We start from the raw sequence: 19106 nt of genomic DNA on the forward strand, positions 1-19106 counted from the left end.
TATATATATATATATATACATATGCTGTATATATATATATATATACAGTCGATATATATATAGTCGATTATAGTCAGCAAGTGTGTGTGTGTATACGCGTTTATGGCTATGCGTTTGTGTGTATAGTGTATAGTATGCAGTAGTTGTTGCTTTTTTGCCATCTTTTGTTTCTGTCATAATCATGTTAAAATTGCAAATTGTGTCAATACGATGCTATGGCATGCGTGCTATGAATAAGGAAAAGCATGAAGCAGACGCTTATGGCTTTTATGGTCGGTCTCGCCTCACGATAAAGCTTATTTAATTCATTGTTTCGTTTTGATAGAATCATAAAACGTTTACAATAATAATAATAATAATAATAATGATGATGCTGATGCTGATCTTGATGGTAATTATAATGGTAGTAATGATGATGTCAAAAATTTGCACACATAATTTGTTCAGCTTTTTTTTTTTTTTTCTTTTTTGTTAATGCTGTCGTCATAAATGATTTAAAAGTCATAATAAGTTCGCAATTTTTCTCCTAATTTCCTCGCAAATATAATCGTTTTACATATTTTTCATGTCGCTTTTGCTACATATCTATTTTGTTATGTTCGTATCATTCATTGCTTTTACGAAATCATTGTTTAATTTCACTTTATAAACAAATGTTTCAAATGAACTCGTTTGCATTGCAAATTTCAATTAAATTGTACTAAACTTTTAAGCTGAGTTTCCGAAACTTTTTAATGACTTTTAAACTAACGCAAACATACCTGTGTGTATTCGTTAGATTACGTGCAAGGACATGTATTCATTGAGTATATAAAAGCGGCATAGCAGTTTATATACATTTTAAGCAATTCTCTTCACGCTTCTTTGACACGATTCTCGTGCATAAGAAAAATATAATAGGTAACACTGGACTTCCCTATAACCCTACCTTGCGACCTATGATTTTATTCTCCTCTCAGAGTGCTCGCATTAGTTCAGTTTAAGTTAGCTTAAGTATTGACATAAATATTGCACGTACACCCGTTATGCCGTTAAACACTTTTGGCGAATAAAACTTCCTGGATCGTAAGCGAATTATCGCATTGGCAATTGTACTGTATAGGCTTGACAGTTGTTCAGATGTTTATCGATTATTTCGTATCCTATACTATGCGGCGTGTTACTCTTTAAGTGTTAAAAGTAAAATGACAAGGCCCGGTGTATGTCTTAACCAATTAGCTGCTCGTCCTCGTTTTAATTGGTAATTGACATCAACCGATGGCGTGTGTGCACGTCAAGCCCGATACAAACACTTGCATAATACATTTTCTGAAATAGTCACAAAGTAAAGAAAAAAGATAAATAATTTATTCCATCTAATTTAATCCATAAACAAAAGATATCGAAAAAAAAAAACTTTCCTTTTTTTCATATCACATGTAGGACCGACATTATGCGCGCAATGGTAGGCAATGAAAGTATAAGAAGCAAATATTTTTTTGTAATATTTCGTCATACGTTTTCTTTGAATCATATGCGATGTAATTACGCTTCTCATCGCTTCTGTTAATATCGCCCATTTTCTTACCATAATCAGATATTATTTTCAATTTTCGTACTATAGAGGGCACGTAGAATAATCTCTATACCAAAGAATTTAGCTAAATATGTTTTTCTTTTTCTCTTTACAGGTATTATAAGGAAAACTTACCACAAAAATGATAATTGTACTGTGTTTTACTCAAAGTTTGTAATTTTTATACTAAATCCGTGGTTTTACGTTTCGCACAGCAAACGCATTAAAATGAAGATTTCAACCCATTTGCATATACACACGCCATAGGCAATTGGTTTGCCTAAGATATTCAACGAAGCAAAGTGCGATAGATGCCCTTTACAGTCTCGATTTCAAAGTTATCGGCCGCAGGTGTAGGCTTGTTTCTCATACGTTAAACAGTGGGTACGGTGGATATTCTAATATTATATTACAAGTTAGAATTCTCATTATCCCAGGCGTGATCCGAAGTGAACAAGTCTGCTTTGAAACAATTTGATCAATTAATCCATTGATCACGTTACTGTGTCAGACTTGCAAAAATATGGATTATTATTTGTAAATGATTTGACAAACATACCGTACTGCTGTCCTTCATGTTGTTATCATGTGATTTAATCTTGCTCTTCTTCCTTACACTCTTTCTTCGATTCATTTAAAAAGGGCTCGTTTATGCGGTTCTGAATCTCTTTGCATTTTTAATTTAGACAAACGCGAGGGCTGGTTAGTACATAAGTGTTCTTTTTGTTGTTACATGTGCAGACTGATGTTAGTGTTTAGGTAGTTTTGTCATAGGGTACTTTTGTCGTATGATTTATTAATAGAGTCGGATTCTAAATGCTTTGCAGGCATTTTCAATGCATGCCTTCTTATCGAGCGCGCTTTATATCACTATTCAATTCAATTCTCGGCTATTTTTAAAGCCTTTTCTAGCACAGGGCATAGAAAAACACATCGATATTAATCATATGTTCGCAAACTATCATACTATTTATTATTGGCCATGTGATCATTACTTCAAAGTTCAGTTGCATATATGGAAACTTTTTCAAATTAATCTATGTGCTTAGAGGAACGCGAGAGCAGTCTATCAAGTCAATTAAACGACGCATAAACCGAATCATATCACAGTAATCCGCCATAAACTTCGTCGAATAAGCGGAAGTAAATTTGAACCAAAATGTGACTTGAAATGCAGGGATATGGACAAAACCTGAGTGCATTTAGTTCGTTTATTTGTTGCTTCGGTTGCTATAAATGTCGATCGACAGCTTTAGAGTTGCAATTGACGAAATCATTTTGAATGCAGTTTAATAATCATAATAAGAGATTGACGACTTTAAAATACAAATACTAGAATGATGATGAATGATGGTAATCGTGTATCAAGTCGGTTCTACAATGAACATTTAAAGTTAGCAAACGTTTACCCAAGGCCAGGTTTCATTTTATAATGAACTTTGCAAGTAGAATCAATTCTTTGTTCAGTAAATCAGAGAGTAATCAATAAGCTACAATGACATATCGTCCTTGACATAAACAGTTTTGCTGTCTACATGAAGGCCAGTCAAGCGACATTGGAAGATTGACACGGTTTTGTTGAACGTCTCCTTAGAAATCATGACGCTGTGATGGATTATGAATCCGCTACGATAGCCATTAACAAAAACATTTTCCTCCTCTTCAGTGTATTTTAAATCAAAAACATTTAACTATCAGTTTAATATGAGATAATTACGTAGTTTCCTGCGAACGTAATTAGCACACAAACACAAAGTAAACAAAGAACAAAGTAAAGATTTAACGGCCACTTAAGGCGCATCAAAGCGATTAATGGCAGGGCTTTCGCTTACAGCATCTAAAAAGCATTCTTCTTGCTTTTCATTTTATTAAACAAATAAATTTTTTAATTAATGCAATTATTAATTTTGTTTTTTTTTTTTTGGCCACCACCAAACGAACTATGGGCAATGTTTGCGACATTGAAATGGAAGCTTCAAAGACCCTATAAAGTTTATGTATCTTGTATTAGCGTGGGATTCTGCATACATTAAGCCATGTTCGCCTAACTGTGCGTCTGTGTGACACAACAAATTTGTGGTAGACGTCACGTTTTAATAGTTCAGCAAAAGGTTCAACATAAGTTTCACGCCATTCGAGATTCGACCCGAGTCAAATATAACTTTCTTACTTATTATGCCATCTCTTTGACTTTGTTAACGGTTAACGTAGATCAATTCTTAACTCATTTCATAAATTCGGTCCATAACTTTAAGAGTAACGTTGTCTAATGAATATTGATTTTAAAAAGTTGACATCAATTTAAAATTTTTTTTTTTTTTTCTGCAGGAATGTTGCAAGAGTCAGATACAAACGAATCTATTATGATTGAAAATGTCATAAGCCAGACAAACTTTCTATCAAATAAGAGAAGATCAATTAGTCTCGTAATGTTCATCCTAATCTTTTATGTCATGATATTTGATATTAGTGCAATTAGTTCATTTCTTTAGTTAAAAGGTGAATTGACGTTCAATTGTTGAACCGGTGGAAGAAACTGTCAATCGCGCGTATGTTATCGGTTCGATAGGCTTCTTATAAATGTTCAATAAAAGTAAATATTATGTATTATATTTTATTATGAAAACAATAAAACTCAATTGCAAAAAGCAATAATTTATCTTCTAATGCTCTTTCGTCTGACCATAGTTTGTAGAAATTGCTGGAAAAAGCCGCAAAGCACGTAAGGAACAGTTGCGACTGCTTAGTGGAAGCATTTTGTTGATATTTTTCAAATTCCAAAGCAAAACACATTTGGCTGCCGGTACTAGTTTTAGCGCTTAGCCGCAATGTAGACTATAAACCGAGTTTTAAAAGTCTCTGTCGTGTCGTCGTACTCTTAATATTCAATTGAACGTCCGCACGTATGTACATGCATTTATACTGAAGTGACCAAATGTACTCATTTAAAGAGAATAGCTATACATTTTAAGAATTTTGTACAACTTATTGTTGTTTTATTTATTTATTTATTTATTTATTTATTTACTCATGGGGATGTTGCCCACTAAACGTGTGACGCAATGATGATAAGAAAGAAGAGGGTGGAAAAATAGCGAGTAACCGCAGTCTAGTGGATGATGTAACTAACGAGTCAAGCGTTATGCATTTGCAGACTAAGCACTCACTGTCATATACGAGAATTGAAACTGCGAACACCGACCTGGTAATCGATGCACTTATCTAAAATAAATATTTAAAGATTCGTATATATTCGACAACAGCAGTTACTCACTCGTCTCTAAAAAAAAAAATTAAAAAATTAAAATTTTCTTGTGGCCATGTATATATCAATTTTTTGCTAAAACAATTCTGGTCACCCTATTTGAAGACAATATATTGGATATGTATTTACGTCAGCAACAAGTGTCTGTTGCTGTATGATATCATGGCTGATTGAGAATGAAGTTGACACATTTGCATTGCGGACTAATAAAATTTTCATGTTTTTTAGCACTGCTGCATACACACTTATATAAATGGAAGTATATCATGTATGTATGCTTGTTGCTGAATAACTTTTTCATAAATTTTTAAATACTAAAGTGCCGAAGCACCACCATATATATCCTATTCTATACATATATACATATATATATATATATATATATATATATATAAAATATATGGTTATATGCTACCTAGACAACGCGTGATAGGCAAGTACATGATAAAAATACCCTATACGCCTCTATTTTTCCCCTAGCCCCCCCCCTTGCTTTATCCAACATTAGGAAGGAAAAAAAATTAAAAAATTATGTAAAATATTTTTTAAACGAGAGAAAATTGTGGTAAAGTTATGACTGTTTTCATTTTTATTGACGATAAATAGATACTTGTGCATATTTGCATATCCAGTTGTGTGTGTAATCGTAAAACTTCTTCTTGCTCTTTTGTTCTAAGTCTCTACTCATTTTGATATATCACTTTTGCGAACATAAATGGCATGTATGTGTAAGTAAATATGCATGTATGGCGTAATGTTATCTCCTTTCTTTCCCCCCCTTATGCAAACACATATAAATACTTCACATATTTATTATGTAGGAACACATCAAACTCGTTTCATCATATAATAAGTTTAGTAGATGCAAAGAATATTTTATCCATTCACACATAAAAGTATGCAAACAAGCATACAAACATGTGAATATATGTTATATGTTTATATCGGTATATTTATATGAATGTCCATGTGTTACAACATCCAATGATAATAACATAAGATACGCATTGTATGTATATATATATATATATTTATATATATACACATAAAACAAGAGCAATAACGAAACGCAAAAAAAAAAAAAAAAAAAAAAACGATTGACTTTATTATAAAAACAAGTCTAAAAGCAGGTTGTTACTCCATCGTTTATTGTTGACATTAAATGTTGCAAATAACACGTAACGTATTAACGAATGTATGAAAATTTTTATGTAAAAAAAAGGAAAACAAATTTTTGTTGTTTTTTTTGTTTTTTTTTTTTTAATAAATTTATATATTTATATGCACATGATATGAAATACATATGTAACACATCAATATCGCTGCTGGCCGAAAGCATGAAAATGTGTGCATTCATGAATCATTTTTGTGATGGGATTTTTAACGGTTTCCCATTTTTTATACGCTATGGCGTCACATGTAAAAGAAGAAAAAAAAAAGAGAAAAAAGGGCAAATGTGTGAAAGTAAATTAAAGTGCTTCATTTCCTACATGAAAATTGACTTTTTATCATGTTTTTTATTTTCATTTATTTATATTATTATTATTTTTTTTTTGTTTTGTTTTGTTTTTTCATTGTTGTACCGGAGGAGGACTTTGTCACTTTACCATTGTACTTGACATTATCGAAAGGAGAACAGAGAGCAGTAGGGAGGAGAAGGAACTGACTGAAATATTTGAAACATCTTATATATCATCAGATAATTACAACTATAATAATAAAAAAAAACAAAATAAAAAAAAAAACTAGAAATATGTTCAATGCACTGAAGTTAAATAGTCACATAATGTTAGGTAAGTAGCGTTTTATAATAAAACTATATAGCGTTGAACTTTAACAATGCAAACCTGATAAAGCAAAACTTGGTCCTTTTTTTTGTGTTTTAAGTAACTCTTTAGTCTACCCAATTAGAGCAATCTTGCGAAAACAAGGCCTTAAATACTTCGACTCAACTCGTAGACTCTACTATGCTTATTATAAATTTATATAAATTACATAACGGATGATATATTTGGTCGAAAAAAACAAAAATTGACAAATGTCGAAATGTAAATTCACCCGAGCATTTTCACATATATAAAATTGCATTTGTACGAGTATGTTTCGCAATCATTCATATTCAACTTGGGCTAGGTTTGCCATTGCACGAGTATAATATGTATATGGGTGCGAGTGCATGCATAAATTTATTATATCACTCTTGTAGCATATTACAGGGATGATGAGGTATTTTAAGTCGATTAAAAAAGAATCTCTCTACTAAAATGTTTCTGACATACTTTATTTTCAAGTATGCAAGTAAGTAAAATTCAATTTCAGTTTCCTTCTTGCTTAACTTAAAACCTTTTCGGCATAATACCTTGCCTGCTATACATACATAGAGGACATAGCATAAATGGGTTACCTATTAAATTATCTCTACTTTTATTTAAGCAAAATTATCATTTAAAAAAATGCTAGTTCGGATCAGTTGATGTCTTTGAAGTTATCAAACAACGGGCGGCTCGATTAATTTCGACTGTCGATGGAGGAAAGCAAACTTTCAATTTCGCTTTAAATGTGGTAACGAGGGAAAAAAATCGGACGTAGGAACTTGGACTTTAGATAAAACATTATATAGGATGTAAATCTTTTTTTTTTTTTAATTTATTTATTTATTTTTTTTTTTTTAAATAATTTTATATACATATTGGGCTACAAACCATTAATTTAATTTAAACAGAAATCAAATATTTGTTAATTCTCTCCTTAAAATGAATGGAACAATAAGATGCGCACATACACATGCCCGTGCATCTGCCTATATATATTTATTGTCTATGAATGCTGTCTACCTACACTCGTTTGTATTGTTACTAAATTGATACCATTGTTTAAATATTTGCCGACATAATTAAGTTAATTCATTTGTATTTCAACCTGAATGCTAAAAATTTTAAATAAACTCAAGTCCAGGCAACAGATTCTCGAACAGTGACGGATCAAGCTTTCTTAAAGTGAAAGGGGTCATAAAATATTGAATGTTTCCTTTTTTCTCACAATATACATACATAAGTCATCATTCTATGTATATAATTATTAATTTTTCTTTTTTTTTTTTTTGTATAAACGTAATAGGATTTAATAAAAAATTTATATACATTTTTTTATATAATTATTCTTATGTATATAATTTTTTATAATTTAATTAAGAACTCGGTGGTCCATTGTTATCCTTTGTTAATGATTACAATTTATCTCAGGAATGTAATCTGACACAGCTCAATAACGTCAGCGTTTACAAAGCGTACGCCATATAAAAATCATATCATAAACGAGAATATTCATCAGCTTTTTCAAGGGCATTTCTGAAATAATCTCCACTGCAAGATAGCGTATATATGTCAGCTTGTTACTTAAGAAAAAATTCTTTTTTAATTGTCGAAAAAATTACAACAAAACGAATCATAGGAAAATTTGAGAATGAAAATTTTATAAAACCCCATTCCCCCATATTTCTAAGGCTCTTTTTACTTAAATGCCAAAAAAATTTTGTTTGAAAATTTTTTGTATACCTTTATAGTTGTTTGAGTCCTATAAGCGTAGTTAATTAGATTAAAAATTATTCTAAGAAAATTCTTTGAAAAAAATTGAAAAAAAATTTTTTTTTTCAAGAAATTTTGAAAATTTATCTAGAAATTTGAAATAAATCTTTTTACAATATTTCGCAGTTCAAAATATTATAATTATTATAAGCATAATTCATTTAGCGAGAGAATTAAAGTCTTAAAGCGCTAGCAACTCAAGGCTATCGGCTTTTTTAAAAACTCTACCGCGCTTGAGATTTGAGCTTTGAGTTGTTACTCGAGATCCTTTGCAAAAATAAGAGTTTATCAACGAGCTTACATGTTACTTTTAATACACATTTCCGAGAATTATGGCAGTTTCCGTCGTAGTGTCCGCGAGTCGTGGTGTCCACAAGTTAGAATAGGGAAAGTGAAAATTAAGATAAAAAGATGAAAAGATAAACTTATTTCATATGATGATGTTCCACATAACTTTCCTTCTTACTATCTCTCTCTCTCTCTCTCTCTTTCTCTTTCTCTCTGTCTCTCTCTATCTCTCTCTCATAACAGAATATACTGAGCTTTTTTTTTTTTTAATATAAAAAAAATTTTATGACTAATGAAAAATCTTAACTTTTGTTTTAATTTTTTTTTTAAATATATATCCTGCAAAAACTTCGCCAAGGAACCCGAAAGCCTCGCCTCTGTCATATAGCATAAGCACAAAGATTGTATTCAGTTTCTAACACAAATTGTTGACACAACTAAAACTCTTACGCAAATATAAAACAAATAAAAGCACGCATATATAAACACATGCATACAAACTTATATAATTCTACTAACATTTGCGTACATTCTAGAGCAAAGAATTTATTTAAACAGTGATTTAGTTATAGATGAAAACGAATACATACCAGAGTCGACTTATTGTCGGTTAGCTTACGTTACATGCAATTTATATATACGTATGTATGTACCGTACAGTAAGTAAGTATAAGCAAATCTAACTAATGTAATTGCAATGAATTGTAGACAATCAAACAATTATCTAAAGAAATCAATATCAGCTGATTGAAGGAAAGCACTTTTGATTTATTTTTCATGTTTATGCCTTAAAAGCAAAAAAAGAAAAAAAAAAGAAAAAAAAAACCATAAAAAACAAAATGTTTAAACGCGAAAATGTTATATATATCGTTATCGTTGTCGTGAAATCTTTTCTTTGCTTAGGCCGTTTTATCCTCATAATTTTGTAATTCTTTGCGCTTTTTATGTCTCATTTTTAAATTGGTAGCTAAGCGAACCGTACAAAAGTAAATAATTTCAACTATGCTGAGAGTTGAAACGCCCATAAATAGTCCTAACAAACCACCACAATTGGCTAAAAATTCCGTAGTCCCGTATAGTTCAGAGCGTTTAGAGGTAAGAAATTGTGCCTCCTTAAAGAATATTGATAGACGGGTTTTTTTCGCACTAAAAAATATTAATCAATAAAATTAAGAGCATTAATCGATCGATAAATTTAATTACTTTTTTTAATTACCCATATAATTTGTCTTTTTCGTTTGTTTCGCCATTTAATTCGGCTAAGCTTTTGTAATCGTAATCGGATTGTGAGATTTCTGCTTCATATGCGATCGAAGTGCAAGCGGGTAAACAGTTACAAGTGGTTGCTGCACGATAGCTACTGGTGGCAGCTGCGACTCCTTGTTTAAATTCCTTTAAAGCCAATTTATCTTCAGCCTCATAAAGGCATGGTATTTTTTTTGGACCGCAAACTGGCACAGTAGTATTTCCTGTTTTTTTTTTGAAAATTTACTCTTAGGAGATTTCGTAATATTAAGTGAAATTTAACTTACTGGGCATTGAATATTTAACGCAACCACATTCAGTTAAGGTAAAATTGGCTAAACACTCCAATTCGCAATTGTTTTGGCTATAAATCTGAAAATAACGTAACTCGCGCTCCTTCTGGAAATAGCATTGACGCCTTAACGAGATAATGAGGAGAAAACTTAATTGAAAAAAAATGTTTATAAAAGTTTATAGTCAGGCAAGGCCGATCATTAAATACCCCATAGCACTTTGCTTTGTTGCCATAAAACGGTCTACTTAGCATCGGATGCCCTATATGTTGACGACTTTTTCAAAGTAGAGCTTTACATGAGAAGTGAGTAAGACGGGCGGACATGCTTAAGTCCGAGAAAATAGAATTGAATTGTTTTTTAGATTTTGCTTACATTCACATATACATTCAAATATACATTTGCGGCAAGTGGTGTAGGGTATACATTTTTAAGTCATGTCTTGTTTAGTTTACTTATTGGGCTCGTAGTGCTTTAGGCCAACAGAAGTGGTTATTATTTTGGGTTTTATAGAGATCAATATCTCTTGATCGAACGGTATGCGAAAAAAACGCTTCCCCATCAAAGGCAATTCACCCGGTGTCTGCAGTAAAATCTATTTAAAATATATGTGACTTTAACCCAAATTTTAATCTCTTCAATGACGATGTTATACCTTAAATCCCTGGATAGGACCACGACATAAGTTGTCGAAATCCTTTTCGTAGCCATTTAATAATAATTCTAAGCCAGCCTTGGTACCCGGTCCCAATACTCTTTTCGGATACGTACTTGCTTGGGCGGCAGAACTGTAACCGTCCTCCACATTCCAATCGGTAGCCGTACGATTTTCGATATGAAGCATTAGTTCGGGTAATAAGCTGACAACGTTTTATAATAAGGGAATAACAAATACAATATCCATTTATCTCATTCTCACTCACCTTTCTTGACGATAAATTTCCTCAAGACTTAACGAATTAAAGCTATAGCACATGCCATCGTCCGTTATAAATTTACTAAACATATTAGCACAGTTTTGAAGCGAGTTACGCCATTTACATCTCAAAAACGTTTCACGAAAAGCTGGCATTATTTGCGATAGTCTTGTTATGATATCGATACCTTTAGCATAGTCAGCATCAGCTTTACTCCGTTGTATTATGTGATGGTCACATACTTGTGATAGTACATAAAAATTTGCTAATCTATCATAGTAAGGCATGGTAGGTAGGAGTATGAGTACATTTTTTAGTATTGTTTTTTGTCTCAAGCACTACTTACTCCTCGTTTGTAGGATATTCGTGAGTGATATTACTATGGAAGTCTTTCAATTTCCAAAATGCATCGGTATAATTGAAAATTGTTTGTGGCGCTTTATTTTCTGGGCAAATCGTTATAGTAGGGAATGGTATCTCCCATACCGGTGTAGATTTCTCCGCAAAACTTACTATAACCGGATTATAATTCCATTTATACCAGATATTCATAATCAAGGCAGCACAAGTGTAAATTGAAACACCAAACACAATTATCCAGAAAATTCTTTAAAGCAGAAAATGAATCAACAAATCATGTGGTTTCCAACACCTTTGAGTTTCCTAAACACTGAATATATTCGCTCACCTTTCCCACCATGGTCTTTTGTGTTCTCCCAAATATTTCATGCCATGTATTGTGCTATGGTCACAATATTCAGAGAGTATAGCCCAGGCTGCCTGCGAAGGTTTACCGTATTTAATTTGCTGCTTTGTATCCACATCATCGTTGTCACTATCAATGGATATAGTTTCCTTGAAAGCTGTAATCGTTTTAGTCATCAAAGCTGCACGCTTCCTAATTTAATAAGACGCACATCCACAATCCGAATAAATCCCATTTTAGCTCTTTTTTTTTTTTTTTTTTCTTTTTTGCTTTTTTTGCTCTTTTTCGAAAATTTTATCACAATAAGAAAAATTATACTAACCATTGTAATGGTTGTGCTTGCACGGAATTCTGCGAAGGTCTTGTTTCCCATTTTTGTACGTCATTACCTTCCATCGTCACTAGTATCGTGTGATGTTGTTTTTCTTTTTGCGTTGCGCTCAATATATCTTTTTAGCTCAACCGTTTCTCAACTATTACTATAAACTTATACGAACTATTCAAACACTTTTTATACAAAAAATTTTAAGTAACGAGGTGTGTCGTCTTACATGACATTAATGAAAAAACATACATACTTACTTGCTTACTTGCTTGTATGTATATAGAAAAGGAACGACACCTTAGGGATTCCTTGAATATACTTAATGTCGACCGAATTCGTGGAAACCTAGCGAAAATAGTTTGATTATTTTTGTATTCGTACTTGTTACAGGCCCGTAATAGATTCGCATTGAAACTTAAAACTCTGAAATAATTAATTCTTTAAATCCTAATAGAGAAAGACGGGAGACAGTTGTCAAGGATTTTATAGGAGCCGAGTAGAAATAAAATTTTGTTATTATTTAATAAAATTTTGTTTACGCAAACATTTTTCAAAAAAATTTTTACAAAAACTTTCTCTGCAATATTTGGAGGTATTAAAGGATTCAACGAGTATCACTCAAGTCAATGAATTCCCTAACGATTCCTGGAGTTTCGGATCTGTTAAGTTTGTACGGATCTATGTAACTCCCAGAAGGGCTTGAGAAGGGATATTATTCTTGTCGAGATGATTTCCAATCGATCTAAGCTTCTTTGTCCGTCCGTCCGTCCATCCGTTTGTCTATCAACGTGCAGGCCGTAGGTTTTGAGATATTTTAATACAATTTGGAGCAGTGACGTCTTTTGATCTAAAGACGGCCGCTATTCAAAATGGTTCAGATCGGACCATTTTTTCGACCACTTACCCTATAATGCTTTATTTTGAAGTCGGTATATCGATAACTGTGGTGGGCCGTGTCTCACTATAGTGCTTTTACTTGATTTTAGACGAATTTGTTTTTATACCCTACACCGTAAACGACAACAATGTATTACATTTGTGCGTACGTAAAACGAAAGATTTAAAATGGATCCATCTTTTATTATACTAATCGATTGCGAATCAGTTTATAAATGAATTCAGGCATATAACAAACGTCCGTCTATTTTTGGTTGTAATTGTCAAGAGATACTAATAAAAATTGATACGTTGCGATTTTATGGGCGAAGGGTTTTCTTTACAGCCACTGCCCACTTATAAAGTTTTACTTTGAAAGCTTCGCAATGAAAACAAAAAAAAAAAAAAGTTATATGAAAGGACTTAAGGTTTTTTAAAATTTGCCAACAAAAATCGTTGACATACATACAAAGATAGCATTTCGGTATACTTAACGAACGGGGGCAATAGGAATGAAACGGAACTATTTTCGAAACGAAATCAAACGTTTATATAACATCAAATCCGCCTGAGTAGCTGAAGGCGAGGAATCTCGACTAGCAAGTCAATGGTCGTGGGTTCGAATCTCAAGTGCGGTAGAGTTTTTAATAATAAAAGCCGATAGCCTTAGATGCTAGTGCTTTTAAGAGTTTAGTCTTAGAATTTATTTCTCTGGTGAAATTAATAATAATAATAATAATAATAATAATAATATATGACATCAAAGTGAAAATTTTTGGTATATCATCATGAATGTTGATACAAAATAGTAATATGACCGATAAATTTATAATACAAAGTTAGAAGTACATAGGTATATTCCTTGGATCTCATGCCATATAATAGTACTGATGAAAATGCAGTTTTTATATGTGAAAGATAGACGGATTATTATTTTAAACGATGCGGTGTAAGACACTCAATAGTCACCCTTTTCCAGGTAACTACATTTTAGATGGTTACATTCGCATTTCAGAAGTTTGTCTGAAAGACATACATATTTATTTATTTGTTATTTTTGTAAGTTTCAACGAGAATTTCTTAAAATTAAAATATGAGTGAGTTTTTTTGATGTCGCAACTTCTGATGATCAATTAATTCAATTAATTTGTACCGAGCGAAGAGTGAAAAGATCTTCACGTTCAAATGCAATAAATGAGCTTTTAGAGGTATTTAGCTTTTGTTTCCATCAAACTAAGCTAATCGTTGACGGAATCGCAAACTGTTTTATATCACAAATTTCGATTACTATATAGATTGAATGACGTATCTGACCAATTCTGGTTGCCATCACAACTTGACGCCATTACAATATATTTATAATGTTTAAAAACAAAAAATTTATATTTAATTTATAATAGAACGCACCTTCTATACTCATTGCATAAACATTTTGATTATCTCAGCGACAGAAGGTTAATTATGATTGTATGAGAGTATGGTCATCGCTGTCCTTTATGCCTGTGTGTATATGTAACATTGTAATATGGAATATAAGGTCAGCACTAAAAATACTTGGTGATATAAAATTTCAACAATGTTCAAGGAATGTTTGCAATGATTGCTTTAAACAGCAATTGTCCGTAAGCTGAACCCGCAAACAGCTACTGCAATGTTCATATTTACGTAGGCTTAACAAGTAGTAGAAATGTTGAGCAGGACCCGGACAGACAAAACCGCCAGTTAACCGAAACTGTAACAAGCAATTGTAGAAAGTTGTAACAACGTATTTTTAAAAGGACGTTTGCGAGCGCATGTATTGCATGAAGCAAGAATAGCAATAAGAAAAAAAATTCCATTGCTTTGAATAGGTCGGATACGTTAAACAAATGCAAACAGACGTTGGCACTTTAAAATTCAAAGTAATGCATGTCTCGTAATTGGTTGAGCGAATTTTCATACATTTACAAGAAAAAAAAAAAAAAAAAAAAATTAAAAAAAATATATTTTTATGCACATAAACCTGTGAAAATATTATTCGAGCGAATTTTGGATATCTAATGTGTAAAGAAATCCTGTGAAAATGAGAATTTTTATTTAATTGAGGGCAAGTCGGTCGTCCAATATGTAATTGTGTCGTACCAGTGTCGTAATGGCCGGACCCCCAGTCGAAGGTTGCACCATTTAAACTTTAATTATATCCGAAAGTTGAGATAATCAAAGCCTAGTCTATGGTAAGCGAAACAACTGCCGTTGTTGATAAACGATAAATTCTTTCAATGAGATTTCTTTAAATAATTTCTTTACATATGCGTTTCGATAAGAATCTCTTGGTGCTCCTTGGTGCTGCTAAAAGTCAGGAAGTGACGTGGATCATTCCGATAATCATTAGATCGAGAATGCATCATAATGTTTTAATGGTAAAATTCATTTATCTATCCAACTAAGAGCTTATGCATATAATTTTTTCATTGTGAATTTATTGCCTAAACGGAAAAGAAACTTCAAGATGTAAGAGGCAAGTCCTGTACAAACGACAAACGTATGTAATTCTTAAAGAGATTAACAAATGTGTTACGGCGATTATTGGTCTGATATGCAAATGGATAGTCGCTCAACGTCGTATCTCCGTCCCAAGATACTTTATTGTTTTCTTATGACATGACTGTGAGGCACATGGTGGATATAATAATACACGTGAGATATTTATTATGATTAACATCAAATTCACAAGTATATTTTGTTCCTTTAGCATTAGTCGCTAATGAAAGTAAAGTAATAGGAACAAATCAAAAAACCAAAGTTCAAAATTGAAGCAAACCTTTCGGGCTTATCTTCGTAAGATTACGGTTAATTATTGGCCAATTATACACAAAATTTTCGTTTTAATTTTCAAGTTACTTCAGTTTAGCAACGATTTCGACTTATCGACTTTTATTGTATGATTTGAAGAAATCTACTGCCGAAGCCCATCAAACACTCGTAGAATCTTATGCTCATACTGTTTCCTCATATCCCAATTGTCGGATTTGGTTTCAACGATGCAAAAGTGACGATTTTAATTTCAATGACAAATGAGCGGCCTGGAGGACCATAGAAATTCGAACACAATGAGTTGCAAGACTTATTGAGCGAAGACACGCAGTTCAAATTATCAAAGAACTTTCGAACAGCTGAACAGTTGATGAATCAAGTATTTCTAGTCATTCACATGCAATGGGAAAGATTCCAAAGGAGAGAAAATGGCTATCCTACGAATACACTGAAAATGCCATTTCGAACCGAAGAAAAACTTTCTAAGGCGTGCGAGGACTGGCGATGAAAACTGAATGTACTACGACAATCTGAAGCGTAAAAAGTTATGGGTTGCTCGAGCAGAGCTATGCACATCGACTTCGTAGTATAACATTCGTGGCCATAAAGTTGTGCTGTGCATACGGTAGAATCAGCAAGGTGTAGTTTGTGACAGCTAAGCTGTTAAGATCGAATGAAACTGTTACTTCCGTTTGTCGATTGTATTGTTCCAAATAGGTTCGGCTATAGCAGTTAGCAGACGCAAGGTCATCCTTTTGCATGACACCGCAAGAATTGTGAAACATACCCTGTTGCACCGAACATAGCACCGTCTGATTACCACCTGTTCAGATAGATGTGAAATGGCTTGGATGGCACGCGGTTCCGAAATGCTGAAGAAGTGCTAAAATGGGCCAATGATTAGATTGTTCCCCGAACCAATAACGTTCTTTCGACACGATATCGCCTTGTTGTCAGAGAGATAAGCAAAAGTTATATAAAATAATTGAAAATATTTTAATTCATAAATATATTGTATTATTATTAATCAATGATCAAAATACATGCAAGAGCCTTATATATATTCAAATACCGAGATTTAATATCCCATGCATGTGTTTGTTCGGATACACGGTTGACAAGAGACCAAACGCATATGCTCAGTCGAATTGTGTTCATTATTGTAACAAAGTTTTTATTTGGTGTGGCCTGGAAACATGTTCTACGTATCTATCTATCTATCTATCTATCTTTCTGCTAGTATACCTTTAGACGTGAAACTACAAAAGTATAACATAGCTAACATAGCTAAGTTTACTAAAGTAAACTTTTGACTGGTGCTTGTATTGTGTATACTTGCGCACACATATATATTGTTTAAGATAACATTGGACTTGACTCTTTTAATGGTTAATAGTAAATTTTAGTTTCAGTTTTATTGCTCGTTTATTGTTAATCTTTAGAGAAACATACAGTTGCTGTTACACACTTTCAGAGTTAATAACGCAAACTTCCCTTAAGCTAGTGCAGGCAATTGAAAGACTAAAAGAGGGATAATTAAGAGGTTTGTTCTTTTATTTAATTTTATTTAATCTACCATGTTATATATGATACCATTAAATTTCAATGCAAACTTATTTCTAAAAGCAGATATGCTGCTGCATTACATGTTTAGGAATTTGTTATTTGACAACTAAGGAATTTGATGCGAATGAAAATAGAAAATAAATGAATGCAAACGATTTAAAACAGTTTTGCCACTCATGGTAGTCTGTTGCTTACTTTACACCATCTAGTCTAATGCAGTAGAAAAATATTTCTGCTTTAGGCTTACGCAAGTTGATGCGAAGTGCAACAGAGTTAAATGTACATTTCGGCGTGCATCATCTCTCTCTCTCTCTCTCTCTCTCTCAGTCCCTTAAAATGAAGCTCAGAGCCAGTCCTACATATATAGTAATAAGTACATTTAATGATGCCGTGATGCGCATGAGCGCTAGAGTAGGTAAGGATCGCGACTATAGATCGGATCGCCGGTTAAAATCTCAGTGCAGTAGAGATCGCTTTGATCGTAGTTGTAGTGAGTGCTCAGTCGCTAAAAGCATAGCACTTATCGATTGTGAAGACACCCATTACACACACACGCGGGCACAGCCTCCCCATCTCTTCCTGTCTTTTCTCACCTCTTTTTAACCGTCAACATGTTACAATGGGCTAACAGTTACAATTGATCTACCTATGATCATCATGAAACTCACCGAAGCACCGTTGTCCGATGCCAACGAGCTCGTGGCAGTCTGAAGACAAAACCAATACTTTATGCAACATATGACTCCTCTTAAACAATTCATCACAGATTTTCAGTGTTAACAAGGAAATATCGGCACAGATCAGTTTTCACGATGCTATCAGTCCAGCTATTAGTTTTTAGATGCGTATTAACGAGCGAACTCCATAGTAGTGTGATTTTTGAGAGAAAAAGTCGTCGTTTCAAGAAAGCAGAATTTCTTGCGATACATTACTTCACTTTTCTATGAGGGTATTCCCCATGCTGCAAAAATTAATTCGTGCAAGCGGACGATAAATAAATTTGTTAGGTTTGGTTAATTTTTTTTGCAAAATTTTATTAAGCACAATCACTGTTAAAACGAAAGTCGGAAGCCACGATTACATAAAACATTAACAGGTGTACAGTTCAACATCATGTGTTCGCTGCTTTTCATAATATTAATTAAATGTTCTCACAAGTTCTCTTTATTCTGTAGCTCCCTCTAACTTGTAGATCCATTATTGCAAAATTCATGAGGCTATGTACATTCGATTTTTGAATTACTTATTTTTTCTTTGTAACTCTGGTACGCAGGCTCCCAACACCTATTGACATTATCAGTAATTTTGCGTTTTTAGTTTGTTCCTTGAGAAAGACATAAGGGATAGACGTTTTTTCGTATGCTTGGCGATTATTTTAATATCGAAAAAGATGGATCAAAATATGCGTAACGTCGCGAAGATGTTAACGACGATACCCGCTCTGGACGCCAAAGTAAGTCAACGGCCGATGAAAACTTGAAATCACTGAAGTAAATTATTATAAAGAATCGCGGAATCACGGCTAGAGAACTTGCTGAAGATGTTGGCATATCAGTTGGCTCACGCGATGGATATTGCGCCACGACAATGCATCAGCTCGCACGTCATTCTTAGTTCACAATTTTTGGGCCAAAAATAAAACCGTAATCATGCCTTAGCCAGCGTATTTAACGGACTTGGCCGCCTGTGGTTT

General features: G+C 33.0%; 1 protein-coding gene across 1 annotated transcript; it reads right to left on the minus strand.

The window, feature by feature from the left end:
* Nucleotides 1-9591: 9591 nt before the first annotated feature.
* Nucleotides 9592-12249, minus strand: LOC119632162 (pickpocket protein 28). Its single transcript, XM_038024941.1, has 9 exons — nucleotides 12176-12249; nucleotides 11836-12045; nucleotides 11494-11754; nucleotides 11154-11417; nucleotides 10886-11090; nucleotides 10686-10825; nucleotides 10225-10355; nucleotides 9909-10161; nucleotides 9592-9838 (listed from the first exon to the last, which is right to left on the minus strand). Exons 1-9 carry the CDS (start codon nucleotides 12247-12249, stop codon nucleotides 9592-9594), a joined length of 1785 nt encoding a protein of 594 aa, XP_037880869.1.
* Between the last annotated feature and the right edge of the window lie 6857 nt (nucleotides 12250-19106).

Source organism: Glossina fuscipes, unplaced genomic scaffold (assembly GCF_014805625.2).
Source record: "Glossina fuscipes isolate IAEA_lab_2018 unplaced genomic scaffold, Yale_Gfus_2 1, whole genome shotgun sequence".
Taxonomy (NCBI): Eukaryota; Metazoa; Arthropoda; class Insecta; order Diptera; family Glossinidae; genus Glossina; species Glossina fuscipes.

Excerpts from the sequence above, each read along its gene's own strand:
- LOC119632162 (XM_038024941.1), bottom strand. The coding sequence starts at position 12,249 with ATGGAAGGTAATGACGTACAAAAATGGGAAACAAGACCTTCGCAGAAT. Across the intron at positions 10,162-10,224 it reads CGTTAAATATTCAATGCCCA|GAAATACTACTGTGCCAGTT; the intron begins GTAAGTTAAATT and ends AAAAAAAAACAG. Across the intron at positions 9,839-9,908 it reads GAAAAAGACAAATTATATGG|TGCGAAAAAAACCCGTCTAT; the intron begins GTAATTAAAAAA and ends AATATTTTTTAG.